The 25,299-nt window shown below is 42.2% G+C and overlaps 3 protein-coding genes across 5 annotated transcripts; 1 reads left to right on the plus strand and 2 right to left on the minus strand.

Annotated features, from left to right (window-relative positions):
* Positions 1-141: 141 nt before the first annotated feature.
* On the minus strand, positions 142-17,785 carry LOC105195587 (E3 ubiquitin-protein ligase HERC2). Of its 2 annotated transcripts, XM_011161057.3 has the most exons (13): positions 17,274-17,785; positions 16,372-17,053; positions 15,993-16,193; positions 15,457-15,667; positions 14,939-15,196; positions 3,755-14,859; positions 3,352-3,675; positions 2,890-3,199; positions 2,036-2,757; positions 1,520-1,958; positions 1,130-1,353; positions 878-1,032; positions 142-788 (listed from the first exon to the last, which is right to left on the minus strand). In XM_011161057.3, exons 2-13 carry the CDS (start codon positions 16,562-16,564, stop codon positions 555-557), a joined length of 14,376 nt encoding a protein of 4,791 aa, XP_011159359.1. In that variant the 5' UTR covers positions 16,565-17,053; positions 17,274-17,785; the 3' UTR covers positions 142-554. The 2 variants fall into 2 exon arrangements, with proteins under 2 accessions (XP_011159359.1, XP_039303746.1); XM_039447812.1 differs by lacking the exon at positions 17,274-17,785 and having other exon boundaries at positions 16,372-17,242.
* A 371-nt stretch (positions 17,786-18,156) lies between these two features.
* LOC105195585 (xaa-Pro aminopeptidase 3) lies at positions 18,157-21,220 on the plus strand. The gene is made up of 5 exons (XM_039447816.1): positions 18,157-18,516; positions 18,659-19,600; positions 19,672-20,034; positions 20,125-20,327; positions 20,566-21,220. The coding sequence occupies exons 1-4, from the start codon at positions 18,468-18,470 to the stop codon at positions 20,280-20,282; spliced, it is 1,512 nt and encodes a 503-aa protein (XP_039303750.1). The 5' UTR covers positions 18,157-18,467; the 3' UTR covers positions 20,283-20,327; positions 20,566-21,220.
* LOC105195586 (multifunctional protein ADE2) lies at positions 20,699-25,290 on the minus strand. 2 transcript variants are annotated; one of them, XM_011161055.3, is made up of 6 exons: positions 24,941-25,290; positions 23,694-24,017; positions 22,659-23,002; positions 22,294-22,569; positions 21,486-21,630; positions 20,699-21,414 (listed from the first exon to the last, which is right to left on the minus strand). In XM_011161055.3, the coding sequence occupies exons 1-6, from the start codon at positions 24,945-24,947 to the stop codon at positions 21,239-21,241; spliced, it is 1,272 nt and encodes a 423-aa protein (XP_011159357.2). In that variant the 5' UTR covers positions 24,948-25,290; the 3' UTR covers positions 20,699-21,238. The 2 variants fall into 2 exon arrangements, with proteins under 2 accessions (XP_011159357.2, XP_011159356.2); XM_011161054.3 differs by lacking the exon at positions 24,941-25,290 and having other exon boundaries at positions 23,694-24,045.
* Between the last annotated feature and the right edge of the window lie 9 nt (positions 25,291-25,299).

Here is a 25,299-nt window from a genome sequence, read left to right on the forward strand (position 1 = left end):
TGCCTCTTATCTGTGCGCAGTTTGATTATTTAATAAAAATAACGAGACTAGTGGATGTATTCATTACATATTAACTATTTTAACATATGGTACTTTAGCATGCAATCGAAATATGCGGTTATTTAAAAAATCATAATGGAATTTTCTGCTTTGTAAATCGTAATATATTTCTAAGACGTACCTTAAAATGTATAACGACGTTATACGAACTATTTCTTGAACGCTAACAGTTTTGACTAAAACTAGTAAAAAATTTCGAAATTAAATAATCATTTGATATTTAGCTATAAAGTAAATAATATTACTGACTAAGGGAACCCTAATAATCTTAGTGATTTATTTAATCTTATTAACATCTACTATACAATAAACTGGTCGTGCTACAAAAGCAGTATATGTATTTAAGTATATTAGCATAATGTGGTAGCATATATATAAATATATTGTGTAAGAAAAATAGGACTTTTTTTGAAGAATCTGTGAACACATCTTTAAAGAAGTTGGAACGGAAATGTCACTTCAAACACAAATAACCATTTCACGTAATGAATGATTTAAAGCGAAGTGTGTTCTTCGCTCGCTAAACTATCTGTATCTTCGGTGTCGGAATTGGTTGCGGCTTGTACTCGAGCGTACTCGTCAGTATCGATGCTCTTACAAAAATGAATCGCGTATTTCAGTTTTTGTCGTAGAACTGCTTTACACGAGTATCGCGGCATTTTCAGAAGGAAAAAGCAAGTGTAACTTTCGGGAAGAAACTGGTCCGGTGGGTTGTACTTATCCATTACCTAAAAAATAAAATAATAATGATAGCGTATAATAATTGCATGCTTAAACGAATATTTTTTGTCGAAAGATGGATATGGCAATTTCTTACTTGTAAAACAAAGTCTCTGCCCCTAAAATCTGCGATTGTGCGCGGCAAACGTGTTCTACCCCAAACAAAACGAAGGAAAAGCGATCTTTCTTGATTGGAAAATTCATCCATAACTTCCCAGAACCACTGTACAAGCGGTGCAATCGCTTCAATACCTGCAAAACGAAAGGTAAAACATTTTTTTTATTTTAAAACCGTAAATATGAAAGAATAACTTCAGTACGACACATACAATTATAATAGACTATATACCTTTATATGTTGCAACGGACTTTAATAAATTAAGCGGTATGTCTGGACTGCCGCAAACCATTGTTTCAAGTTCAGCACCGCTAAATAGTGCCAATAAGGGCACAGGAACGACTTTCGATAAGCCTTCTCGCACAGCTGCTACTTGAGCATCAAATTCATGTAGTCTATAGTCTAACGCCAATCTTACATATTCATGCCTATTTTCTGGTGTTATTTTAAGATATCTGAAAATTCAAGAAGTAATCTTGTCATATTTTGTTTATATATATATATATATATATATATAATTTATATAAATATATTATTTGGAATACACAGGTCGAATAAATACATAAATGAATGCATAATAAATCAAATATTATGAAATCTGAAAATTATTGAATTCATTACCTGTTAGACAATGCAACATCATGCCCTGCAGCGGAAGGTGTGGAAAATGGCATTTCTAAAGTTTGGAATACCTTCTCGTCGGGATCCATGTCTCTGATACAAAGCAATCCAGGGACATAATCCCTGTCGACTTCCGTCAAATCGGCAGGTGTCAGAGGTATACCTGCGAGTTGTTTCCAAACTGGTTCGGCTAAATTTAAACTCAATGGACTACCGGTTCGTATAGCAATGCCCATTAGAATGCCTAAGAACTGTAACATATTCATGTGCAATTGGGAGTCGGCCATTGGGTTCAACAAAAAGCAGTCCCGATTGGTGCCATTATCTTCGCGACCATTTGGTGTAGGTATAAACAACGGCAAGGAGCCATTTTGCAATTCGTCGCACATCTCTGCAATACTCTCGCTGTATCCACCACCGCAATCATCGACGCTCTCTCCTAAAATAATACAAAAGCATTAGCGATTTTGAGTAATGTAATGAGAAATCGCGATTATACGTAAATAGAATACGTACCCACAAATTTCACTTTCCATACTCTATGAGGTAGAAACAGTACGTCCTGTGTCAAGAGAGACATCTTTGACATCATTTGTCCGAAGACAGATTTTATACCATCTGGACCAGCTAATCCACCCTTTGCTCTAGCTCTTTTTACTTGTATCCTGTTCAATTCGATCACAGGTCCATGTTGACGATCTCTGACCATCGTAGCTTGAATAACTTTGCGGAATGTTGCTTCCTTTATACTATATACCAACATAGGCGCTAATTTACTCAATCCAATATGCCCGGTGATGGGAAACATAGCCAAAGCGGGACATAAAAGTTCCGCGAAATGATGTAATAACACCAGTCTATTGCGTAGTACGGAATATGACAGATCTTTAACGAGATCGTATTCCATGGGCGTGGATGCCGGCATTCTGCTTTGCGTAGCTTTCGCGGTACTCCAAGCTAACGTGTGCGCACTACCGCAAGCGACTCTCGTGATTTTCTTGCCCTGCAACGCGTGCACCAATCTTGGTCTATGAAGCGCGCTCGTAGTACCGTCGCCGAGCTGACCCTCATCGTTGTCGCCCCAAGTGAAAACTTCTCCCTTATCAGAACATGCGACACAGTGCAAAGAGCCCGTCGCTATTGAAATGATTTTCTTTCCTTGTAATGCAGCTACTTTACGTGGTCTACGTACATGATCGTCTGTGCCATGGCCTAAACGATGATAGTCCCCTTTACCCCTGCACGCAAATAAAAAACATAAAAAGAATTATTAATAAAGAATATAAAAAAGTTGTTAAAAAAATAATTCATTATTAGAATGAACAGTATAAGAAAAATATGTAGAAATATGTGCTACATATTGCTATTACCAGGTATAAACTGCTCCAGATCTCGTCAGAGCAACTGAAAATTGACTACCGCATTCAACTTTAACTACACCCAAACCGGCCAGAGAATCTATCTTCAGTGGAACCTTGCATCCGTCGCTTCCGCCTCTACCTAACTTTCCATAATCTCCATCGCCCCAACTCCACACATTATCATCATCAGTTACACAAAGCGTTTGCGCGTCACCGCTTCCGCATGCTACATCAATCACTTTGTAATCTTGCAAAGCCTCCACCACCTTCGGTCGTAATTGATCATCGCTGTCACCGTGTCCAAGACGTCCGTATCGTCCTGCATTTAATTAAGTCTTTTACCACAATGCAAAACTATATTTTTGTGACAACTTTCTAATAATTAGATATATCGCGTAATAATTAAATATTCTCGGAATTATTAAAAATATAAATGTTTTAATACTTTACTTGCCTGTAGTTATATCTTACCTTTTCCCCATGTGTACAGCCAACCAGCACTTGTAATAGCAGCGCTATGATGACCACCGCAAGCTATATCCACGATCTCTACGCCGAGTAAATCCTCGATCAGTTTCGGCCGATCATACGATACTTTATTACCATGTCCTAGCTTGCCGTCATCGCCTTCGCCCCAAGAATACACATGACCCTCCGAACTCAGAGCGATGCAATGCTTGCCTCCCGAGCTAACAGCAACCTTCTTGATGAATACATGCTGTATCGATTCCAGTAGCGTCGGGATCATAACGGAATCCGTTCCTCCTATCCCGAGACGTCCTGCAGCTCCGTAGCCTGCAAGGCATCGCGTTAAAATTCGATATGCATCACGTAACAATCCATCGAAGACAAGTAGTTAACTGTTTCGCCGTACCAGTCGAATAAACCTTTCCATCGGCTGTTACGGCAAACAAAGTCTGTTCACCGCCAGCCAGTTGGATCGGTCTGAGCGCAGATAGACTTTCGCATGGTGCAGGTAACTTGACTTTCGGACCCTCCAGGCCTCCTAGCTGACCTCTATGATTGTGACCCCATCCATAAATCGCGCCTGATCCGTCCCACGATAATGTCCAGTCTTCCGGACGACGATTCAGCCACTGCAGCAACTGCTCGTCGTGTCCCTGTTTGAATATATTGTGATTCTCATGATCCTTCGTACAATCGGCGTCTCCGTCCATCGCCATCTCGTTGAGCTGCTTCGTAACCTCATGGCAGAACGCCTTTGGCAGAGGGGTGCGGTCGACAAGCGATTTCGCCACGCGGGCGGCGAGACAGTATCTTCGGAACCAGGACCACTTGTGCACTTCAGAACAGAATTGCATTCCGTCAAGCTCAAGATCACACGCGAGCGCTACGAGAACCTTGAAGAAGTCGCTGTGCATTAGTTGCTTGCCACCTCTAACCATAGGATCCTCGTATGCGTATTGTCTTAAAAGCGCTTGCGGCAGGGAACCAAGCAAAGACGAAAGTGCGACTTCGGGTCTTATACCTGGTCCATTTGTGTAAACCACCTGTAATTTTTTCAATGCCCACATTCTCTGCTGCGCGGACAGAGTGCTCAGTTGACTACACTGACCAAGAGCGGTGGCTAAACGCGAGGCAACGTTTCTGTCGGAATTTATCAGACTGTTGTCCATGAGGAGATGTTCAGCCAGAGCTATGGTCGGCTGCGATAACACCGCTCTGTCGGATCCGAGCTCGTACGGCGCTGTTTTCGCCACAATAGGATACACCGTAAACTTCCAGCCCCAACCGTTGACGGACCCATCGGAACAGAATCGCCATCTCAGCTCATCTCCTTGGATCTTGATTTCTGGGCCCCATTCAGTCCACTCCCTGCCCGATCTGACTGCCACCACTCTACCGCTCCCGTCCATTATCGTGAGCGGGTCGTGCCGCTTCTCCGTGGAACACTGTCGATCGAATTCTACTCGGAGCGCCTCCGCGCCGGGTATCTTCACATGGCCGGTTAACGTAGTGTCGTCTATGTAAGGGTGTGGAGTTTCTTGCACTACGGGTTGTGGTGTGTTATTGACACAGTTACTGTTCGCCGCAGTATCCTCTAGCTCCGTGACACATAGTTCCAGAAGCATACTGCCGATAGAGCTGTTGACCTTTCCTAGAGAAATCAGTACCGACGATACCGTTTCTTTGGCCGACGCGCAGACTCTGCTGGCTACTGCTAACTTCAACAGGTCTACCAGAACTCTCGCATCATCTTCCGTTAACGCCGACGTGAATTCGTCTAAACCAGAGCCTGTCGCGCCATCCTCACCTACCACTTGCGCATTGGATGTTAAAGTGGCAGCTATAACACTCATCGCACTTGTCGACATCCTTGAGGCACGCGAAGACAAACTGGCGGAGCTGGACATGGACATAGCTAACATAGCTAACGGATAATCCTCTGATTCAGGAGTTAGCTTGGGACTAGTGGCTACATTGACGGCCTCGGCGACGTTCGCCGGAGCCTCTCCTCCGCCTTGCGCAATGTCGCCAACATTTTGATAAACTGCGTGTTCGGTACTCGATGTCATAGCCACCTCCGACGGTGGTATCACGTCCGTTACCGGTGCTATTGGCGCGTGCTTCATCGACGCACATCCGTTCAGCATCGAATGGCTCTGCAAAGCTGTTACTATCGCCACTCGCGCCTGCATAATGAGAAGAGCATTTATCACATGTTGTAAAGCTTGTTGTTTCGCAACGTTGCTCTCTAAGGAGAGTATTATACTGGCGAGCGACGGCCTCGTAGCAACGACGTCACTTGTCGTAGCAACTGCGCCGTTTTGCTCCGGCGCGTTATTCAGGCCCAGACACATCTGGCCCAATGGATCTCTCACCGTCGGAAATGTAACTGGATCTTGGTTCCCGTTGCTAGGTTGGTCGACTAATACCCAAGCTATGCTATGACTCGAACCGCAAGATACTCTATTCACTCTCGCGTCCTCCAGATCATGCACCAATGATGGTTTTCTGTTGACGCTCGTCGCGCCATTGCCTTGTTGTCCGTGATCATTATCACCCCAAGCGTACACTTGACCGGTATCGGTCACTGCGAGACAATGTAACGCACCAACTGCTACATGAATAATCTTCTTGCCTCGCAGGCCTTCGACTAGCGTGGGCTTCCTAACGTGGTGATCATTACCGTGACCTAAACGGAAATAATCTCCTTTTCCCCACGTCCATACTTCGCCGTATTTCGTCAAGGCGAGGGAAAACTGTGCACCACATTCAACTTGTATGACGCCCAAACCGTTCAATCGATCTACCGCTAAAGGTGTATAACAGCCGTCGCTTCCACCTCGACCGAGCTTACCGAAATCACCATCGCCCCAAGAATACACGCAACCGTCGGTGGTCAAAGCCATAGTTTGAGCATCTCTGCTACCACAAGCTACTTGAACGACTCTCTGTCCAACTAAAGCTTGCACCAATTTTGGTCTTGTTTGTGTGATAGTGTCTCCATGACCTAGTCGACCGTACTCGCCTAAGCCCCAGGTGTACAGTTCACCGTTGCTCGCGATTGCCGCCGAATGTCCTGATCCACAAGCGATGTCTCGAATTCTCTTCGACTTAAGTATTTCGATAAGCTTCGGTTTATCTAGCGATATGCAATTTCCGTGTCCTAATTTGCCGTCCTCGCCTTCGCCCCACGAAAAAACTTTACCGTCTTGAGTGAGCGCCAGGGCGTGCTTCCCGCCTGAATGTACCGCCACTTTCTTGATCACGAATTGACTCAGAAAAGGTATGGCTTTCGGTTCGCATACATTGTTATCGTCTCCTAGACCTAGCCTGCCATTCGTTCCTTCCCCGCAAGCGTACAACTTGCCCTCTTGGCTAACAATAAAAAGAGTCTTACTCCCTCCGGCTATGTGAATAGGTTTTAATTTTGAAAGAACTTCGCTATATATTGGTAATTTGATTTTAGATCCTTTCAGACCTCCCAGTTGATCCTTATCGTTCAAGCCCCAAACGTAAACGGCTGATTGCTGAGGCGGTGTATCGGTACTACGTTGTATTGCCACTTGTTCTTGCAAAACTTCCCAATCGGACGCAAGAAAAGATACCGAGGTTGTCAGCTGATTCTCGAACATGTTCTGACGGCCAATTATGCGCAAACCATGTATCTTGCAATCTATACCGCCATTTCGACATTGTTTTATCGCTATTTCGACACATGGATAATATTCTTTAATATCTTGAAGTAATGTAACGCTAGTATCTGAATAACGTATACTTATCGTTCTAAATTCCACTAAATTAGTGAATGAATCTCCTACATTGACCGCTATTACACAAGGCATGTAACTACTATCCTGTGGATTGACGATAATCTTCAAGGACTGTATCAAGATGCCAGGTAACATTTCTAAGCGAATCCAGTGTTTGCCCTGCGACCCGCAACTTTGCCAATATTTTCCGGATCCGTCTACCAGACGCGTCGCCCAATTTTCTCGCGAAGATACACTCAAAGTCCTGATGCACTTGGACCAATCGTCGATTAAATACGATTCTGACAGATCTTGCCTGTGGTATCTGCCTGGCCTTCCGGCATAAACAGCTGCCGAGCCAGGTTCCGCAATTCTATTGAAACCGTGTCGGTGCGATCGCTTGGTATAGAAACAATTCTCGCACAGATTATAATTGTCGCAGTACTTGCATTTGAATCTCGGACCGGAAATCGGCGACAGGCAGCACGAGTTACAGATCACAGAATGGTGACAGGATGGTACCTTTTCCATCTCGGCGACGCAACCGGTCCATCCATGTTGCTGCGGAAAATCTACAGTTACATTCTTGCCATTATTTATCGCTGTGACTACTCCGACGCAATGATGAGTTACGGATCCCCAATTATACTTCGGTTCAGTAACCGATGCCTTAACTCTAACTTTATCCCCGACTTTCAACGCAGGCGGTGGACCTGGCAATGACGGCGGAAATCCAAGTAATTCTATGTGGATAAAACGTACCCAGTATGTGCCACCTTTTCGTTGCCACGCAACTTGAGCATTCAGATCATGCAAGTTCTCCGCGTCGATCTTCACTACCTGGCCGACATCGCCGTACTCCACTTCCTCGTAGCTCTTACAACATCGTACCAGCATATTCGGAACTACGTTGTCGCGAACGTAAATCGCATACTCGTCGACTGACAGGAAATCTGAGCGTTTCATATACGTCGGCGGTACACTACCACCCATAGCACCCTCTTGCCCCGACGGTGAATCGTCCAAATCTTCACTAATCGAATCGTCACTGCCATCAGTCAGTCCCTCCAAGCTGGACAAGGTCTCTGAGTCACTAAGGGCAGCATCCGGATTTTCCAGCAGCCAGCCCACCACACTTTCTGCCGTTACGCTGCCTTGCTCAGCGACGCTCATGCTTTTGATAGCGAATTCAACGCTCTTCCTGTGAAAGCCCATTTCGATTAATTGAGCTACTAAAGGACTTACAGGTGCCGCTGCGGAGCTTCTTCTCGCTGTTGTATTTTTACAATGTCTTCTCTGGCTCGACGTTAAGGAGACTAACGAGCAGTCAGATGTAGGGGTAGTAGGATCCGAAGTTATGCCGGTTCGTTGGATAGGTGTATGCCTCGATTCAGAGACTAGATATTGAGAGACTGCCAGAGCGGCCTCCTCCAACTCCCTACGCTTAAATATCGGTTTTAGTGGTTGTGGCTTTGTGGCGCGTAATAACATTTCTTGCAAAAGCGTGGAGGCACGTTTCTCATCGTCGTTGATTTCATTAGCTAATGGATACTTTAAGATCTTCCGCAACTTCGATTGATAGGCGAGCATGGCTTTCCCGGCGTTCAAGGCCGCAAGTTGTTGCTGTTGACTTCGTAATATCGCCGCGTTGACGGAGCCAGCGATAACGGGCATACCACCAGGTCGTTTATCCAAGCAAGCAATACCCAAAAATAAATTTGCCCAGACAGATATAAGCGTCTCTGTTAACGGCATCCTCTCCAATTGGAATTTTTCATTAATCCGCTTCACTCCATGGAACGGCACTATTTTCCGTGTTCCGTTACCATTCCACAGCTGTATAACGATCTTCGAATGTTTTGTGAACTTGCATACTGTGCCTACTTCGCCGTCCGAATTCACCAAACCGCCAATTCTTATTCTATTATCCAAACCACCGAGAACAACGAGAGTCGCCATGACTGTCCGTTGAATGAAGACACCATTTTCGCCACCGTTCTCATTCATCTGTATGTGGTATAGTGAGCTGTCATTCCAGAGATCTACCGTCAATGTTAACTTCGAGCAGAGAAATCTATTTATAGCTTCGTTCCAGCCAGGAAGAGAATGCAAGAATCTAATCAACCATATTATTTCTTCAGCTACCGTAGAACCGTACGACGCGGTCAAGGACATACGACATTTGTTCGAGTGAAGCTCAGAACCGGCAGCGATGTCGCACGTAAGCGCCACTTGCCCCAATATTCCAAAGAACTTTTCTAAAAATTGTATCATATCGCTCAAAACTGCGTTTGTCCCCCACGAAGGTAGAACAGCTGCTAATAATTTCGTGATCATAATTTGCTTCTCGAGACAAGGTTTAGCATCGTCAACGACGATGCCTAGAAGAAGATTGAGCCAGGTTTGCGAACTCAAGGATTTGCACAATCCCGTCGATTTCGCAATCGCCCTTAAAAGACTAAAGGTTGCCCAAGTTTCGTGATGCTGCCTCGCTAATTGAACATGCATGGTTGATTCGCCAGATTTGTTCGCAGTCGATATTATTCCATGCAAAGTGGAGGTGAGGATTTTGATAGCTATCGTGGGTACTTTATCCGCTTCTACGCCGCAGGAGAGTAAAATTATCCGTAACAAGTTCGTTGATGCCGACTTGAGGCATGTAGTTGGGTGTAGATCTTCTCCATGAAAACCGACGTTCTCCATTTTATTCCCATCGAACGAGGTATCACTATCGGTCTCGTCGCTATCCTCATCGGGTGGTGTCGGTGGATCGGCCAATTTTAGATCGTATTTACCTTCCTTACCCATGCGATACGAATTCGTTGCACCGTTGTCCCACTGAACTCTTATCCACCCGTCCTCGCCGAGTTCGCCAATAACTCTACCTACGCCGGGAGGTGGGCCGTCCTGATCGCCCCATTTCCAATCGGCTCCTCGTACAACTCGAGTGCCAACCTTCATCAACGCCGCCAACTCCATCCCGCTCAGTTGTACAGTCGGCGGTTTGTTCTTTTGAAGCGTGTCCTCGTAAATTGCCGTAATTTCCGTCTTAACTTTCGGTGCCTCGCCGTCTGCGCCTTGCTGTCCCTGTCCCTCGCTGCCCTCGCAAAAACTTGCCGACGATGGTCCAATTTGCCTCAGCAAAGTTAAGATGCTCGATAACAGGCCCGAATTAACCAGCAATCCGATTTCATTGGCACACTGGTGATTGGTCAGCATACCGAGGATAGTCAACAGGAATCTCGCTCTCGGTAACTTTCGTAACCAAGTATAAGTACCTTGATTCAAGCTGCTCTTCCCGCTGACCTTCTGTTTGTTCGGCAGCTCCGCCTGTACGACGTACGTCCGTAAAGCTTGTATCGCCCATGAGATTACTTCAGCCTCGGCTAGAATAACTTTGGATTTTTGATACGGGGTCGTTAACTGTATATTATACAAGCAATGCGTGATTCCGTCGCTGAGAGACTTGTTCTCGTAGGTCAAGCCGAGCCAACCATTAAGCAAAGAATACTTCACCGATGGTATCAGGTAGTCTTTTTTCAATAATTCTCGCATCATGGAGATACCTTGTTCTCGTACACGGGCGCGTTGCATTTGGCAATACATCGCACGGCGCAACGTCTCGACGTCCCCGCCAATGCCATCGTTGATCACGAATTCGATAATATTTGTCATTAAACCGTTGTAATCGGCAGCATCCCATATCGGTCCGCACCGAATCTTTTCGGTCATCTGCATAATTTTATTCTTTATATCCGATATATCTTCCAGTTTCGTGGAGGAGGAAGTCGTCGCGGTCAGACCTTCCTTAGAGGAGGACATTGTGTCCCCGTCTGGTTTGTTTTTCGTTTTAGCGTTTTGTATCGACGCGTTCAAGATATCCTCCGGCTTACCGCCTCCACCGGATGAATCTTTATTTTTATGAATATCGGCTAAGACCGTGCGAGCGGCTCTCTTGAATCTAGGGACGGTATGTAGTAATTTCAAATCTTCGAGCCCTTTAACTTCATAACTCGTCGCGGATCTGACCTCATACAGAAGAAATCGGCACCTCTCCTGCGCGGGCGCGCAGACTTCCTTGTAACTGCGATTCTGTTGCTGTCTAATCCGCACCAAGTTCCACTTGGTCTGATAAATCGCTCGCGCCATGTCGGCTAACTGATTGCTCAGTTTCGTGCTGTTAGCAGTCTTTAATTCCTGTTCCGCTAACGTGAGCGCTTGCTGCCCGAGACCAAGGTGTTTTATAATCACAGCCATCAGAACACGACTAATTTCCTCGACCGGATGATCGCCACAGAAATCAGCATGAGAGAATAGATTGTTAGCTTTGGAGTATCTGTCGACTATCGTTAAAAATGCTCGGACGTGACCGTCGTCAGTTTTATGCGCTTCGGCTAATGTGTGGATAAACGCGATCGTTCGGTCGTCATGCTCCTTTTGCTGCTCGTTTTTCGCGTGTACCGGGAGCGGCGGTTCCGTGGGCGAGTTAGCGGCAGTCGACGTATTACTTCTCGCTTCGTCTTTCTCCTCCTCGTATGGATTCGGCGGTTGTAAGACTTGCAGCCCACCCCGCAAGAAATTCGCGGTGAGCCATACGCCGGCTTCTTTCTCTGCTGATTGAAGCGTCAGACTCTGTCGCATTCGGTAGGCATGCAAGCCCAGCAAAAATCCTAAAGCTCTTTCCGTGTCCAGCAGAGACGAGCAGACATCGGTGACCTCAATCGTGACTCGTGCGTTCTCGTCGGGCTCAGCTTGACAGTAATGACCGACAAAGCAGGAATCCATCATACCCCGCGGTGGCGACAGTTGACTATACGGTGCGCCGCATTGCGTAACCGCCGAAGTTTCATCCCGCCCGACGACGTACCGTTGTAGCACTTCGTAAGGAGACCAGGAGCCGTCGTTTCTAATATCTTGCACGTCATAGACATTGTTATTTACCACTACCCAGAGGCCGCCGTCGCGATTGTGGTTCTCCAAGTCTGCCCACCGTATCAAGGAAGGCTCCTCCTGGATCTTATTTCCATGTAGTGGCGCAATGATCCCCGGCCAGGACAAATCGTCCGCCTCGTTCTTTTCCATCGTCGGCGCCAGTTTCACAAAATGGTCCAGCGAGTCCAAAATCGGTGCGATCACTTCCATCCAGTTCATATCGATAAGCAGCATAGAGTAATCTACTTGTAGCAATATCAAGCAAGTCACTAGTTCGGAAAGCAATACGTTGATTATATCGCCTTTCAGGATACCAGCGATGAAGATAAAATCTTTGACGGAACGACCACCTATTTCAGCCGCCAATGGCAGTATCTCGGTTGCATGGTCACAGATCTGTGCAATATATTTTTTCAGCAGCGACTCCGCACCCATCATTTCTTGATCGTGTAAATCTTCCGTGCGCGACTTGCGCGTGATACATTCGTACACCTGCGCGATTAACAACCGTTGGAAACGCAGTAGAAGATTTAGACTAGGCGAATTATCGAATCTTCGAAGATGCTCGTTTCGATCCATCTGCTGCGACGACCCTTGTAGTCTAGATTGCGTAATGCACGTACCGTTTCTAATTAATTGCTGTATTAATTGAAGAAGAGAGATAGTCGTCATGTTCTTTCCAGAATTGAAACCATCTTTCATACCCTGTCTCGTTTCGATTTTCACTTTGACGACGTTTGACGTGCCCACATCAAGAAAATCCTTCTCGTCCGGCATGTCTGCTATTTCCACCTTGATCGCAGCTTTCAACGCTAACTCTAATCCACCATCCACCATTAGACTAGATACCAATAAATCTGCCATGAACCGTTGTCCACTATTTATGTACATATTTGCTGAACTAGATTGTTCCACGTTGTTCGAGGTATTTGGCAAGAAACTAGACAGGGTCTTTGCACGCTCGTTAGCCGTTGGCAGTAGGATGCTCCAGCCCGTTTGTAGGACCGCTTGCGCTGCTTCTTGTATCGTCGCTAATATCCCGGTTCCGCTTGCCAGATTGACGCAGCGTTGCTTTAACGAGCTTAATAGCGGACTGCTAGTTGCGAGTCCAACGGATTTAGTGTCAATATTATGCGTCAACATGGTATGCAGCTGTAATCGAAGTAAGTTCAACGTAGCTACGGCCAAGCACTCGCGATCCTGCGTAGGTGGTCGTATTCCTGGTAAGCCCTCGCACGACTTCGACAGGAGCGTGTCCAACAGTTGAAAAGTCTCCTCGCATATGTCGACGACGAAGGCCACTCTGCTAGCTCCGCCTGACCACGCTGACATGCACCAGGCAAAACTCTGAGTCGGACCTGACGCCAAACCGATGACAGTCTTCGAGGATAACGTTGGACATAATGTAGGCTCAGAAACAACAGGACCTAACGTGGGATCGATTTGACCGTAATCGTTTCTACCCCATCCGTAAACAAATTGATCTTCCGTTAGCGCTAATATATGGGTGGTGCCTACGGACAAGTCTTTGATCTTCTTATCTCTCAACGATTCGATGACTTTGGGATATCTGACGTGTTCCTCGCTGCCGTGACCTAGGCGATACGCATCACCTTTTCCCCACGTGTAAACTTCCCCATGAGCCGTCAACGCTGCAGAGAACTGACCGCCGCAAAACACCTTCACCACGTTGATATCCAGTAGCTTATCGACGATCTTTGGAGTTTTGGATCCGTCCGTGCCTCCTCTGCCTAATTTTCCATAATCACCGTCTCCCCAAGAAAAGACTATGCCGGATGCGGTCACGCACAATGTTTGAGAGTCACCGCTACCGCAGGCCACGTGCACGACCGTGTGGCCCTTCAACGTTGTCACTAACGTTGGGGTCAAAACATCGTCGAAATTACCATGACCTAATCTACCGTAATTTCCTCTTCCCCAAGTGTATAATTCGCCGCTGGCGCTTAACGCCGCCGAGTACGTGCTGCCACATGCTATAAACACGATGTTCTTGTCTAGAAGTGACTCGATCAATTTCGGCTCGTCGTATGAGACGGTGTCACCGTGTCCCAGTCTACCGCCGTCTCCGTTGCCCCAAGAATACACACAGCCATCTTGCGTTAATGCTAAGTAATGCTTGCCGTCTGCATGAGACGCGATCATCGTGATTGGCTTATCGGAAAAACCGTGCACTCTTAGCGGATATTGAGTTTCGGACCCGTGATACATGTTGTAAGCGTTGCCATTCAACGACAAGATCATTAATGATCGCTCGGTGCAACACAGCTGCTTTATGCCCAATCCCGCAATTGGGTCGCAATAAAAGGGAGTAGAGCCATTTCCAAACTTTACACCGCCCCAAGCTAGCACCTCCTGATACGTTTGTCTGCCATTCCCATTCCTCGGAAATCCATACTCGGCGTTAGCAGGTGGCAAAAGAGGAGCGGCCAATCTACTTAAATTGCACATTATAATAACTGCGGCTTTTCTCAAATCGACGGATACAGCGTCGTCATCCGGCAATCGTAAATACTTAAGTAATACTTCGCAGGGCCCAGGCGTCACATTTCTGTCAAGATGTCTACGAGATTTTGTCGCTGGTATCATATTCAACCGCCGTAATAGCGGGACAAGCGGTGCCGTGCTTCCAGGTGGAGTGACTCGATTGTCTTGATTCTTGTGTTTACCACTAAGATGGAGTAGTAAAACCACAGAATCTAATAAACTAGAGAGAGTAGCTCTTTGTGCAACCAATTCCAGTAGTAAACAAAGAGCGGTATGCTGATCTGACAATGGCACTGGACGCCATGATCGTCCGGTGGTTACCTCCCTGAAAACAAACATCATATATGTATATTCGTTGTATCTTGAAACTATTATAAATTTATATAAAAGCGAGATATACATACCCTGTGACAACTTGTCTTAAAAATTTTGCTGATCTTTCTACAACTTCCAACCAAACTTGAGAAACATTACTCTCATCGAAGAGAGTCGCCTCCGGTAACGATTGCAGCGCTTCCAACGATTCGGTCAATAATTCACTACAAAATTCGACATCTTCCCCAGATCTCCAAGCCCGTCTTAAGTACGCGAATGAGAAATTGAGGGCCGCGCGTGAACCAACGCGCGCTAATCCTAAGGTCGCCTTTTCATTAGGTCTCGGCCTGCGGTTTACAAAAATTTAAACATTAGAACAATCTACATGTTATTATATATAGAATTAAGTGTTATTTCGAACAAAACACAGAAAATAACGTACTCTGAGGATAAAGATATAATTGTATTTCAATACTCTGCGTGTAATGTTCACGAGAAAACAAATCACTTAGGAAATTTGACCTGTATGCTGTGTATAATAGGGTTTGCAAACATAAATACACAACTTAATATAATCATGTGCTGTACACAGAATTTTATACTCAACGTTTTTTGTAATTTTCCAATAGACTTTGGTAAATTTGAGGTATCTTTGATCTCTTGTGGCTTATGACGAGACAAAGCGGTGAAATATCTTCGAGCGACTATCAGACGTTGTCTTAAACGTGTTGCAGATAACGTGCTATTTGCGACTTCGCAACACAGCTTCCGTTGCTCCTTAATCGATAAATCGATGCATCCTTTCAAGTCCGTTAATGCTGAAAAAATACATGTAAACATAAATAAATAAATAACGATATACAAACTTAGCAAAAAAATATAAAAATAATTCTTATTAGTTCATATAAACATATGTGGAAAGATATTATTTGCAATATTTACAATATTTTGTCTAAACAAAGAAATGCAAACTATTTAATGTAAAATATCGACTTATCTCATAAAATTAATTTTTTCTTTAACAAATATTTGCCATTGTTTTATCTGTCTTGCACACAGCAAAGACATGAAATATTTGGAGTAAAAACTCAAATAAGAATTTAGGCAATTTAAAATAAATAAAACATCAATGTAAATGTTTACATGGCTGTGGTCCCCAGAGCCACGAGTCCATTATCCGCTTGGCAGACATAGCTTTTTCGACCATCGCTGTTGTCCTTGCAGTGTCCTCCTCATCCAATTTCTGACAAGGAGTACAATTACAGCCATGTTGTGGGCCACAAATTCCATCACAGCAAAGACAAGACAACACTCTCATACCACAATAATAATGGCCATTTTCACCTGAAAAATACACAGAGAGTTATTCAAGAAAGTCAACAAAAAAAATTTGTGTTAATACAATTTATCCCTTCATTATTTTATCTATATTTTGAATCATTTCCCTTCTTTACTGCCTCCAATAAAGAACATTAATTAAGAACTAAATTAAAAAGTTTCTATTATATTTTTCTATTCATACCTTTCTTTGCTACAATTCCTGCAGCATTAATTAAACCATCGCTGAAAGAACCGACAATCTCGCCATCTCGTACCATCTCATTCCACAATTCGGCCAACCCATCACGATAGAGGAATCGTTGTAGATCAGTCTTCAACCACTTGGCATCCAATCTTACTTCTGGCCTAACCGTTATATTTAATTGGCTGCTCATCTTGTCTACAATCTCATTTATGAAGACCTCTAATGTTCAGTTGGATTCGTTCTCCCTCAGATACAGGTAGATGGACAGAGCTCTCTCACGAGTTTCAATTAAAAATAATAATTTCGTTTTCTTCGAAAGTATTGTTCTCCCTTCTCACCTCCACGCGATCGCATGACTATTGTTAATCCGTCTCTCCGCGGATCAATAAATAGAAAATTCTGTCCCTCAAGATTGATTAATTTATTACTCCCAAGTCTCTCTCTCTCTCTCTCTCTTTCTCTCGAACTTTCTCGATTCGTTAATTAAGGGAAAGAAAAGGGGAAGGAGACATTCCTTCGGGCGACTCTTCGAGACTGTCGAAACAGTCTGTTTACTCCCGGTATTCGCGGAACTCGATCGCGGGCAAAAGAAGAGGTTAGCGATTGGCGCACTTTGCGGCGTTCCGCCCGGAGTTTCTGCCCTCGCCGCCCGTTCCGTCCTCTGGCCGCCTGTCACCATCTGTAAACATCTGTCGCTGTCAGTTCATCGCTCGCGATTAAAAGCTCGACCGAACGCCGTAACATTGCGGTATCGTTTATTTTGACACACGCACACGCAAATACACAAACACACGCGCGCGCGCGCGTTCATGCGTTTCTCATAAACACGCGCGAGCGCTTCCTCATCGGCCCGCGATCGCGACGGCGATGTGTCGATCGGTTCTAGCTCAATTACCTACCGATTAACACGGCACTAGTGTCGCCAGTATTCGCGCGATAGCGCGGTAATCGTCCGCGTCTGGCGCGTGACACGTTCGCGCATCGCCTGTCGCGGTCCGCCTGTCATTTTGACATCTGATGACCCATGATGACCCGTCAACACTCGTCAATGAACGCGTGCGAAGTAGTCTCCCTTGTCCCGGAGGTGCTCCACTCTGGACACTCCTCTATACGAGATCAGCTGTTTCTTCTCGGTGTCCGTCTCGCGCTCGCTCCGCTGCCACGTGACCATGTTGGCGCGAGAAAGGGAGCGAGAGAGCTGGTCGCCTCATCATTGTCCACTTCACCTCATTCACCTGGCTCGAAGTTGCATCTCGAGGAATCCCATTGTGTCCGATTCTATTGTTTTTTATATTATTGTCTTTCATGTTTAAAATTATGACTCTAATACGTTCGTGTCTCCGCCGTGTGCATGGACGCGGGCGTATTGATTGAATACACACACCTATAACATGCATGGATCTACAACGTTGGTGGCTTTGTCAACAAAGAGAATAAACTAATCCTGTTATTAGGAAATACCTTGTTTCTCTCTTTCCGTCCTACGTTTCTCATTTTTATGTTTTGTTATTGAATCTTTTATAATTCTCCGTTTGTTCTTAATTGTTTTTCTCGACCTATGAGGATGAAAATTGATCTCAGAATTTTTAATTGATGGAGCACTTTTCAAAAACACTGAGAAAGTAATCTTTTATTCTTAGAACAAAAAAGTTAAGAATTCTTGAAATTAAAAAAAAAAACAAAGAAAGTAAATAAAAATCTGGCGCAAAACAGATATATTTCATCTTATTTTCCATCAATGCAATTAGAAAATAATAATGAATTGATTAGTGATACATGTATACATCATACATGCATTGATATCTGTGATAGATCTTGTGAACCTATCTTGTAAATTTACATAATAAAAATAATTAAAAAATCAATTGATTTTTTAAATTATAGCGTCATTACATAACAACATGGCAGCATTCATATGAACACGTGATTGGTTATTCTCGTACACATTTGTCAGCTGTGCAAGTCAAAATTTTATAGGTTAAATTCTGCAACTAGCGTCGAATGTGTCACAAAAATATTACATTGTTCGCAGTGAAGAAAATAAAATTTTGCAACTAGTGCCAGTGGCTATTAAAAACATTTGAGGAATAAATATGTTAAATAGCGTAAAACATTCGTTGAGATACAATTCGAATAAATTTGGTGAGAAACGCATTTATGCCGATATATTTACAATGAACTGAAAGAAAATTATCACTATTACAGTGATAAAAGATTGCATTAAATCCGGTATTTTCATTAAGTATGTTAGAAGAAAAAGCGTTATTTGTTGATATGTTTTTAGGTTATCAATTGTTAGCATACTTCTCGACAGAAACAACACTCAAGAGCAATCTAAAGCAGCGAGAATGCACACGGAATGCACACCCGCACGCGTGCGGACAACCTACGTCCGCAACACATCCTCACTTGATCAAGCACGGCGACGTGCTTCCAGGTATATCGCTTCAGGAACTTAAGAGGAGACGTTCAAAATTAGTAGAGAGTATCATGCTAACGACCAACGTCAAGAATGTACACAGGCAGCAAATAGTCGTCATACCCGCGTCGTCCAAGGTCTACATGTCGGACAAGATACCATATGTGTTTCGACAGAACACAGACTTTTTATATTTCTCTGGGTGTCAGGAACCAGATAGTATCTTAGTACTCACATGCAAGCAGGATAAGTCATCGTACACCATATTTGTGAGAACTAGAGATGAACACTCTGAACTATGGGATGGCCCAAGAACCGGCGTTGAAATGGCGACCGAGGTGTTCGGCACAGATTACGCTCTACCAATTGGAGAATTGGAACAGTTTCTGACTTCACTCGTTCAAGAGGACAAAAGCAGCATCATATGGTATGATCATACTGATGTTGTTCAACCAATCTTGCATAAGAAGCTGTGCCAATTGATCAAATTGACGGATAATCAAATATTTGCTTCTCCCAAGATCTTGTTTCATCAAATTCGCTTGATCAAGAGTGCCTGCGAAATCGATTTAATGCGAGAGAGCTGCAGAATTGCCTCTGACGCTATTGTAAAAACAATTCAATCTTCAAAGCCAGAGATGAGCGAGCATCAGTTGTTTGCCACTGTAGATTACGAATGCCGTATGCGCGGAGCTGAATATTTGGCATATCCTCCCGTCGTAGCGGCAGGCAGGAACGCAAACGTAATACATTATATTACTAATAATCAAATTATACAAAGTGGCGACTTGGTCTTGATGGATGCAGGTTTGTATAAAAATGTATAGAATTAGTAATTCGTAATTGAAACATTCGTGCATCTCTTTATTCTCTTACAGGTTGCGAGTATCACGGTTATTCGTCCGATATAACGCGAACGTGGCCAATTAGCGGAAAATTTACGCCAGAGCAGAAAGTTCTTTATGAAATAGTACTCGACGTGCAAAAGAACTTGATAGAGAGCCTGAAAGAAATGCCGTCGTTGGACAACGCGTTTCGCCGCATGTGTTTTCTTCTGGGAGAAAGATTGCAAGAAATCGGCCTGATACCGAAAAACATAGACGAGAATAAATTATTAGCAGCCGCGTACTCGTACTGCCCGCATCACGTCAGTCATTATTTAGGAATGGATGTGCATGACACGGGAAAAATATCTAGAAGCATAAGAATACAACCTGGAATGATAATAACAATGGAACCTGGTACTGTTCAAAGTGTCATATTTGTTTTAAAAAATTAATTGTAAATTAATAATTTAAATTAATTGGTAATGTTTTTTTTTACTGCCCTAGGTGTGTACGTAAGTCCGAAAACTCCTTACGCACCGTCGCACTTTCACGGTTTAGGAATCCGCATAGAAGACGATATTTTAATAACAGAAAACGGCCCAGAAGTCTTGACGAAAAACTGTCCGAAGGAGGTAGCGGAGATTGAAGCTTTATCAAGTTAAAAATCAAGGATCTAGTAATTAATACAATTGTTCGATGTACATACAGTAAGATACAACGTGTTCCAATTTTTTATTTACATGTATATAAGAAAGTATAAGTATATGCGTGTAAATACGTAGACAATTGCTTATTAATTGTATGAAAGCAATTGAAGTCTTGGGCGATGTTTTCTTTTCATATCCACACTTTATTGGATTTTTTTTTTATATTTAATGTGATTGAATTTTTTAAATATTCTTTTAAACTCAATTTTCGCTTATTTATGACGTATTTACTTTGCAGGTAGATATGTTGTAGAATTATTTTATGCAACATGGCTCTGTATATATAGGTTTGTGTATTATATAATTATATTATTTTATTTAGTATAATTGAAAATAATATAATTGTACAGTACATAGAAAGAGATCTTCGATATTTTGCACTTCTTTTATTTTAGGTGTAACAAACACATTTTCTTATAGATACATATAAAGACAAATTTTATACTATTCGAAAATTGGTTTAAATGGAAATATACGAATATTGCATACTTGAAACCAGTAAAGTATTACCAGAATCAATAACAGTAAAGTATATATGAAAAGAGCTAACGTAATCATTGATACTGTAAAATTCGTAAATCTATGGCACAATTATACTGTTTTTAATAACTGTATCTTGATTTACATGGATACATAACAAAAAATATTATGAAGAAAAAATTAAAACCACGCTCTTTACAAAATTTTTCAAAAATAACATTCGAAACGGATTAATACACTAAAATATGTATTAAAAATGTCGAGTTCTTTTCACGACTGTATTGTGTTCTATTTATGTTATGTATACCATAGCTTTTCAGTACTAGCAGTGAATTTCGAAACGCAGTCGATATTAATAACGTTTTGTTTTAACAATGAATTTAATTGCAATTTATTGTTTTGTTAGCCGAAACTTTGTTAATCGATTCGCTTTAATCATTCAAAAAACGGAGTGAACGGATTTCAACGTCGGCTTTTTTTAAACTTATGAAGTTGGAGAGTTGCTCCGCTCGCAAACGAGCCCAAACCAGATGGTTGTGCATCGCATGGATTTGCGCCGCCGCGAGTGCAGCTGCTTCTGGATGCACGACCGTCATGCAACCAAGGCCTGTAAATATAATTTAATTTTACGTTTTAGAAGACAAATTCAATTACTATGAATACAATTAACTAATATACCTGAAGGGACATCAAGCGAGGACCACACGCTTCGTTCAATATTGTCCGATCTCAAAGGTGGGGCGTTTATGACAGGCAAGACTGTATTGCCGGAGAGTACTGGACCCAAACCATTGCTGCGGCCAGCTACCGCTATCAGTACTACCTACGGAAAAAAAAAATCAAAAAACTTGTGATAAACGAAAATAAATAATCTTTTTATGGCTATCGCTCTCTTTATCGTAACGAGTTTTGTAATTAAGGCATAACAGGATAACGCAGTCTGTTTCGACGGGTCAGTATTTGTGATATAGTTATCCTTTGCTAGTACACTTGATATCGTGAGTTAGTGACCAATGTCGTAACGATAAATATCATGATAAAATTGCACAATATCATCACTGTTGCTGCAAATAACTGCAATTATCAGTATTGTGTAATGAAATGATTTTATTAATTATTAATTATTTCTACACTACTATTAATTATTACTATTACATTTTATATTTCATAATTCTAACAATGATGCAATGTACATTAGATTTTCTTGCATCTACAAATTTTATATATTTTTTTGATGTTTAATATTGCTTAATTTTGCAAAAATTATTCTCAACATTTGTACACAACTTTATTGGTAAACAACTTAAAATTAATAATGAATAGTATGGTCTGTTTATCAAAGCTGAAATTTTCGCGAAATGTTCTTTACAGATCTATTTTGTGTTTATCAAAAAATTCATAGATAAAAAGTAATCTCATGAACTTTCATCTAATCTGTTAAAAATTTATATTATGGTGAGCTAAAAAGATGAAATTTTAAACATACGTTTTCTCCGCTGCCTTCATATTCGGCAAGAATATTCAGTGTTTTCTCAGTTGCCTTATGAGCACTGCAAACTCGAAGCTGAGCTTTCAGACCTAATGCGATAGCACGTTCTTGAATTTTATAGCAATAATCCTGATCGGACGGGGAGCCCATGAGTATGACAACCAATGGAGTAGGTGCGTCAATGATATGATCCAATTGCTCGTCTACCCATTTAAAGTTACGCTTTACAGTCTCCAAATTTTCTTGCGTTACGGTAGTTAGATTTCTGTATACCTAACAATAAATACAATAAATTTTAAACAAGTTACAGCTGATGTAATATTAATGGAAATTTCTCAAGTTATTGAAAAAAATAGCCTTACCTGCTTATCTTTCATCTGTTTCTTATCTCCAGCAGGCCAGAGTCTCCAAGAATCACTATCGATGATATCAGCCAGTAAAATTTCTCCTTTCGAGTCTACGCCGAATTCTATCTTCATATCTATCAACGAGCTGTTACCCACCATCCAAGCTCTCTCAAGAATCTCGAAAACGACAACTGTGGTGCGTTTCATAATATCTACTTCGTCCTTCGTTATCTTTCTACCGCCCATTTGGAAACCCGCAGAAATAATTTGCTCGTCGGACCACTGTGGATCGTGATTAGCGTCATCTTTGAAAAACGTTTCCTGCAGAGGCGGATTAAATCTGTAACCCTCAGGTACACCTGAAACAATCCAAACAGTTAAATCTAAGAGAATGTAGTGCAGACGTGTGTTATTATCTTAGTAAAAGTCTAACAACAGCTAAGCAATGTACTTGTTTTTTAATATCATTAGAAATGTATCAGAAAACGAGTAAACCTAGCATTATAACAAGAGCAAGATGTGCTCTATTTCTGCATTTTCTGTTGCATTTCTATTGTATTGTGACTGACAAATCGTAATGGCAAAAACTAATCTTAAAGAGATTAAGCAAATTACCAACATTTTTTTATTAGGAAATATCTTTGAATTGGCTTTGTAGAATTCCAAATTCCTTTACACAATTAAAGTATGCATAAAGTTAAACATGAAGAGAGCAAACAGTTTTTCGATTTCATGTGAAAAAAAACTTTTTACACGTTAACATTTTTAAAAATAAAAACTTTTTTCGTTATTAGCATTATTCTTTGCCCTCTTTATTTTTGTACATACTTTAATTGTGTAACAAAATTTGGAATTCTATAAAACCAATTCAAAAATACTTTCTATTAAAAAATGTCGGTAATTTGCTTTACAATCCCATAGAAATTTGTTTTACAATTATTTGCTGGCATACTGTTGATATGCTGCATACATTCTGCTATTTGGGAATTATACATGTATGTGTTCCTTAACATTTTCCTCAATTGTGATAATTCTAAGAAATTAACATACCAGGATGTCTTTTTAGGAAGCTACCAGTTGCCTGCCTTCTAGTAACCCACTCAATTGGTATCATGTCACATTTCTTTGCTATGAAGGACTTTGGACCGGCATGCTTAACGTAAGCTGTCCTGATACCAGCTCGACTGAGCAATCCGAAGACCTTTACAGTGGTGGACGTGCTAATCTCCGCTTTACCCTCCAAGGCGTGAGATTTTACTCCGTCGCCGGCGGTAATACGGTCCTTGCTTTCCAGTAAACATAACGTAGAGTCGTTCAGGAGTTCGTAAACCTTCTTCGTCTTTCCCTCGTTGAGAAGTTTTCCAAGTTTATAATCTATAAGAGACATAACGATAATCACTTAGTATTAATCGGCACGAAACAAATCTTTTTACGATTTTATTATTAATACGCAATTCCCAAGTTTTAATTTGTTTAACTCGACGAATTTGCTCGGTTCATTAACCCTTCCTTTCATTATCTTGATTTTTAAATCTATTTTATAAAAATCGAATCGGTAATTCTTCTTCGAGTGAGCAAAATCACATGTACTATTCATATAAATTAACTAAATTATGCGTGCCATTTTTTTATATAAATACCCGTTGCGTGTGATTAATTGAATTTTCCAGACTACTCGACTGAAATTTTAATAATTGCCATAATATAAACTGTGTTAAATACAGATACACATCTATATATGTATTTGTAATGGAAAAAGAATTTCAAGGCCATCAAAATAATAGAATTTCCAAGCATGCTAAATGTTGCTGCAGTTTTGACATTCTGGCAATTAAATTAAACATCTGATACAATTTTTTAAATAGTTCAACACATTTACTTTTAGATCTGTATTTCAGTAAAATTGTTCTTTCCGTGTATTTCAAGGCACACGCGCACGCCGGCCGGCATTCATTCGACCATCTGTTGCTCCGGTAAAACTCCAGTTTACCTTCCCAGATAGCAGTCTAAAATTGGCTCATAAGACACCTTGAAGTCTACCTTTTGAAATGGGTTTTAAAGACATCTTAAAGACGTTTTATGACCCGATTTTAGACTTTGTGTTGTTTGGGCTCTTTACCCCTCCTTGCTCTCCACATTAGCAGAATCGTTTCAAGTGTTATTCGGATACAATCGTCGCGAGACTCGTCCCTGTTAATTAATATTACACGGGGATTGTTGTGCTTATCTGCGCTTCTACTGAACGTAAGGGGAAAGCTCGTTCAACCGAAATTATCTAATTGCTCTATTAAACTTACCAGCCATCTTGCCGCTCTAACGTCTACTGCTGGAATACGCGTATGCCGCCTAATCGGCCTGATTTCACACACATTTCTTCCAGTGGTCCCCACTACGTTCGTCCGATTCCCGATCCCCGATTGGCTCGAAGTTCCTCTCTGACTCCTCATTGCGACAACGTGATAGCAACAATAGAAAAATCATACGAATAATATTTTTCTCGCGCTATACGCATCGAAGTAAATTATTTCCTCCGCATGTCATGACTTGTGTATTCCAATAGATTTACGAAATGTTCTAGAAGGTTTCCCGTGGATGGAAGATAACAGAGTCTCAAATTAACTGTTACATGCACACACACATACACACACAGTGCCCA

Source organism: Solenopsis invicta, chromosome 4 (assembly GCF_016802725.1).
Source record: "Solenopsis invicta isolate M01_SB chromosome 4, UNIL_Sinv_3.0, whole genome shotgun sequence".
Classification (NCBI taxonomy): Eukaryota; Metazoa; Arthropoda; class Insecta; order Hymenoptera; family Formicidae; genus Solenopsis; species Solenopsis invicta.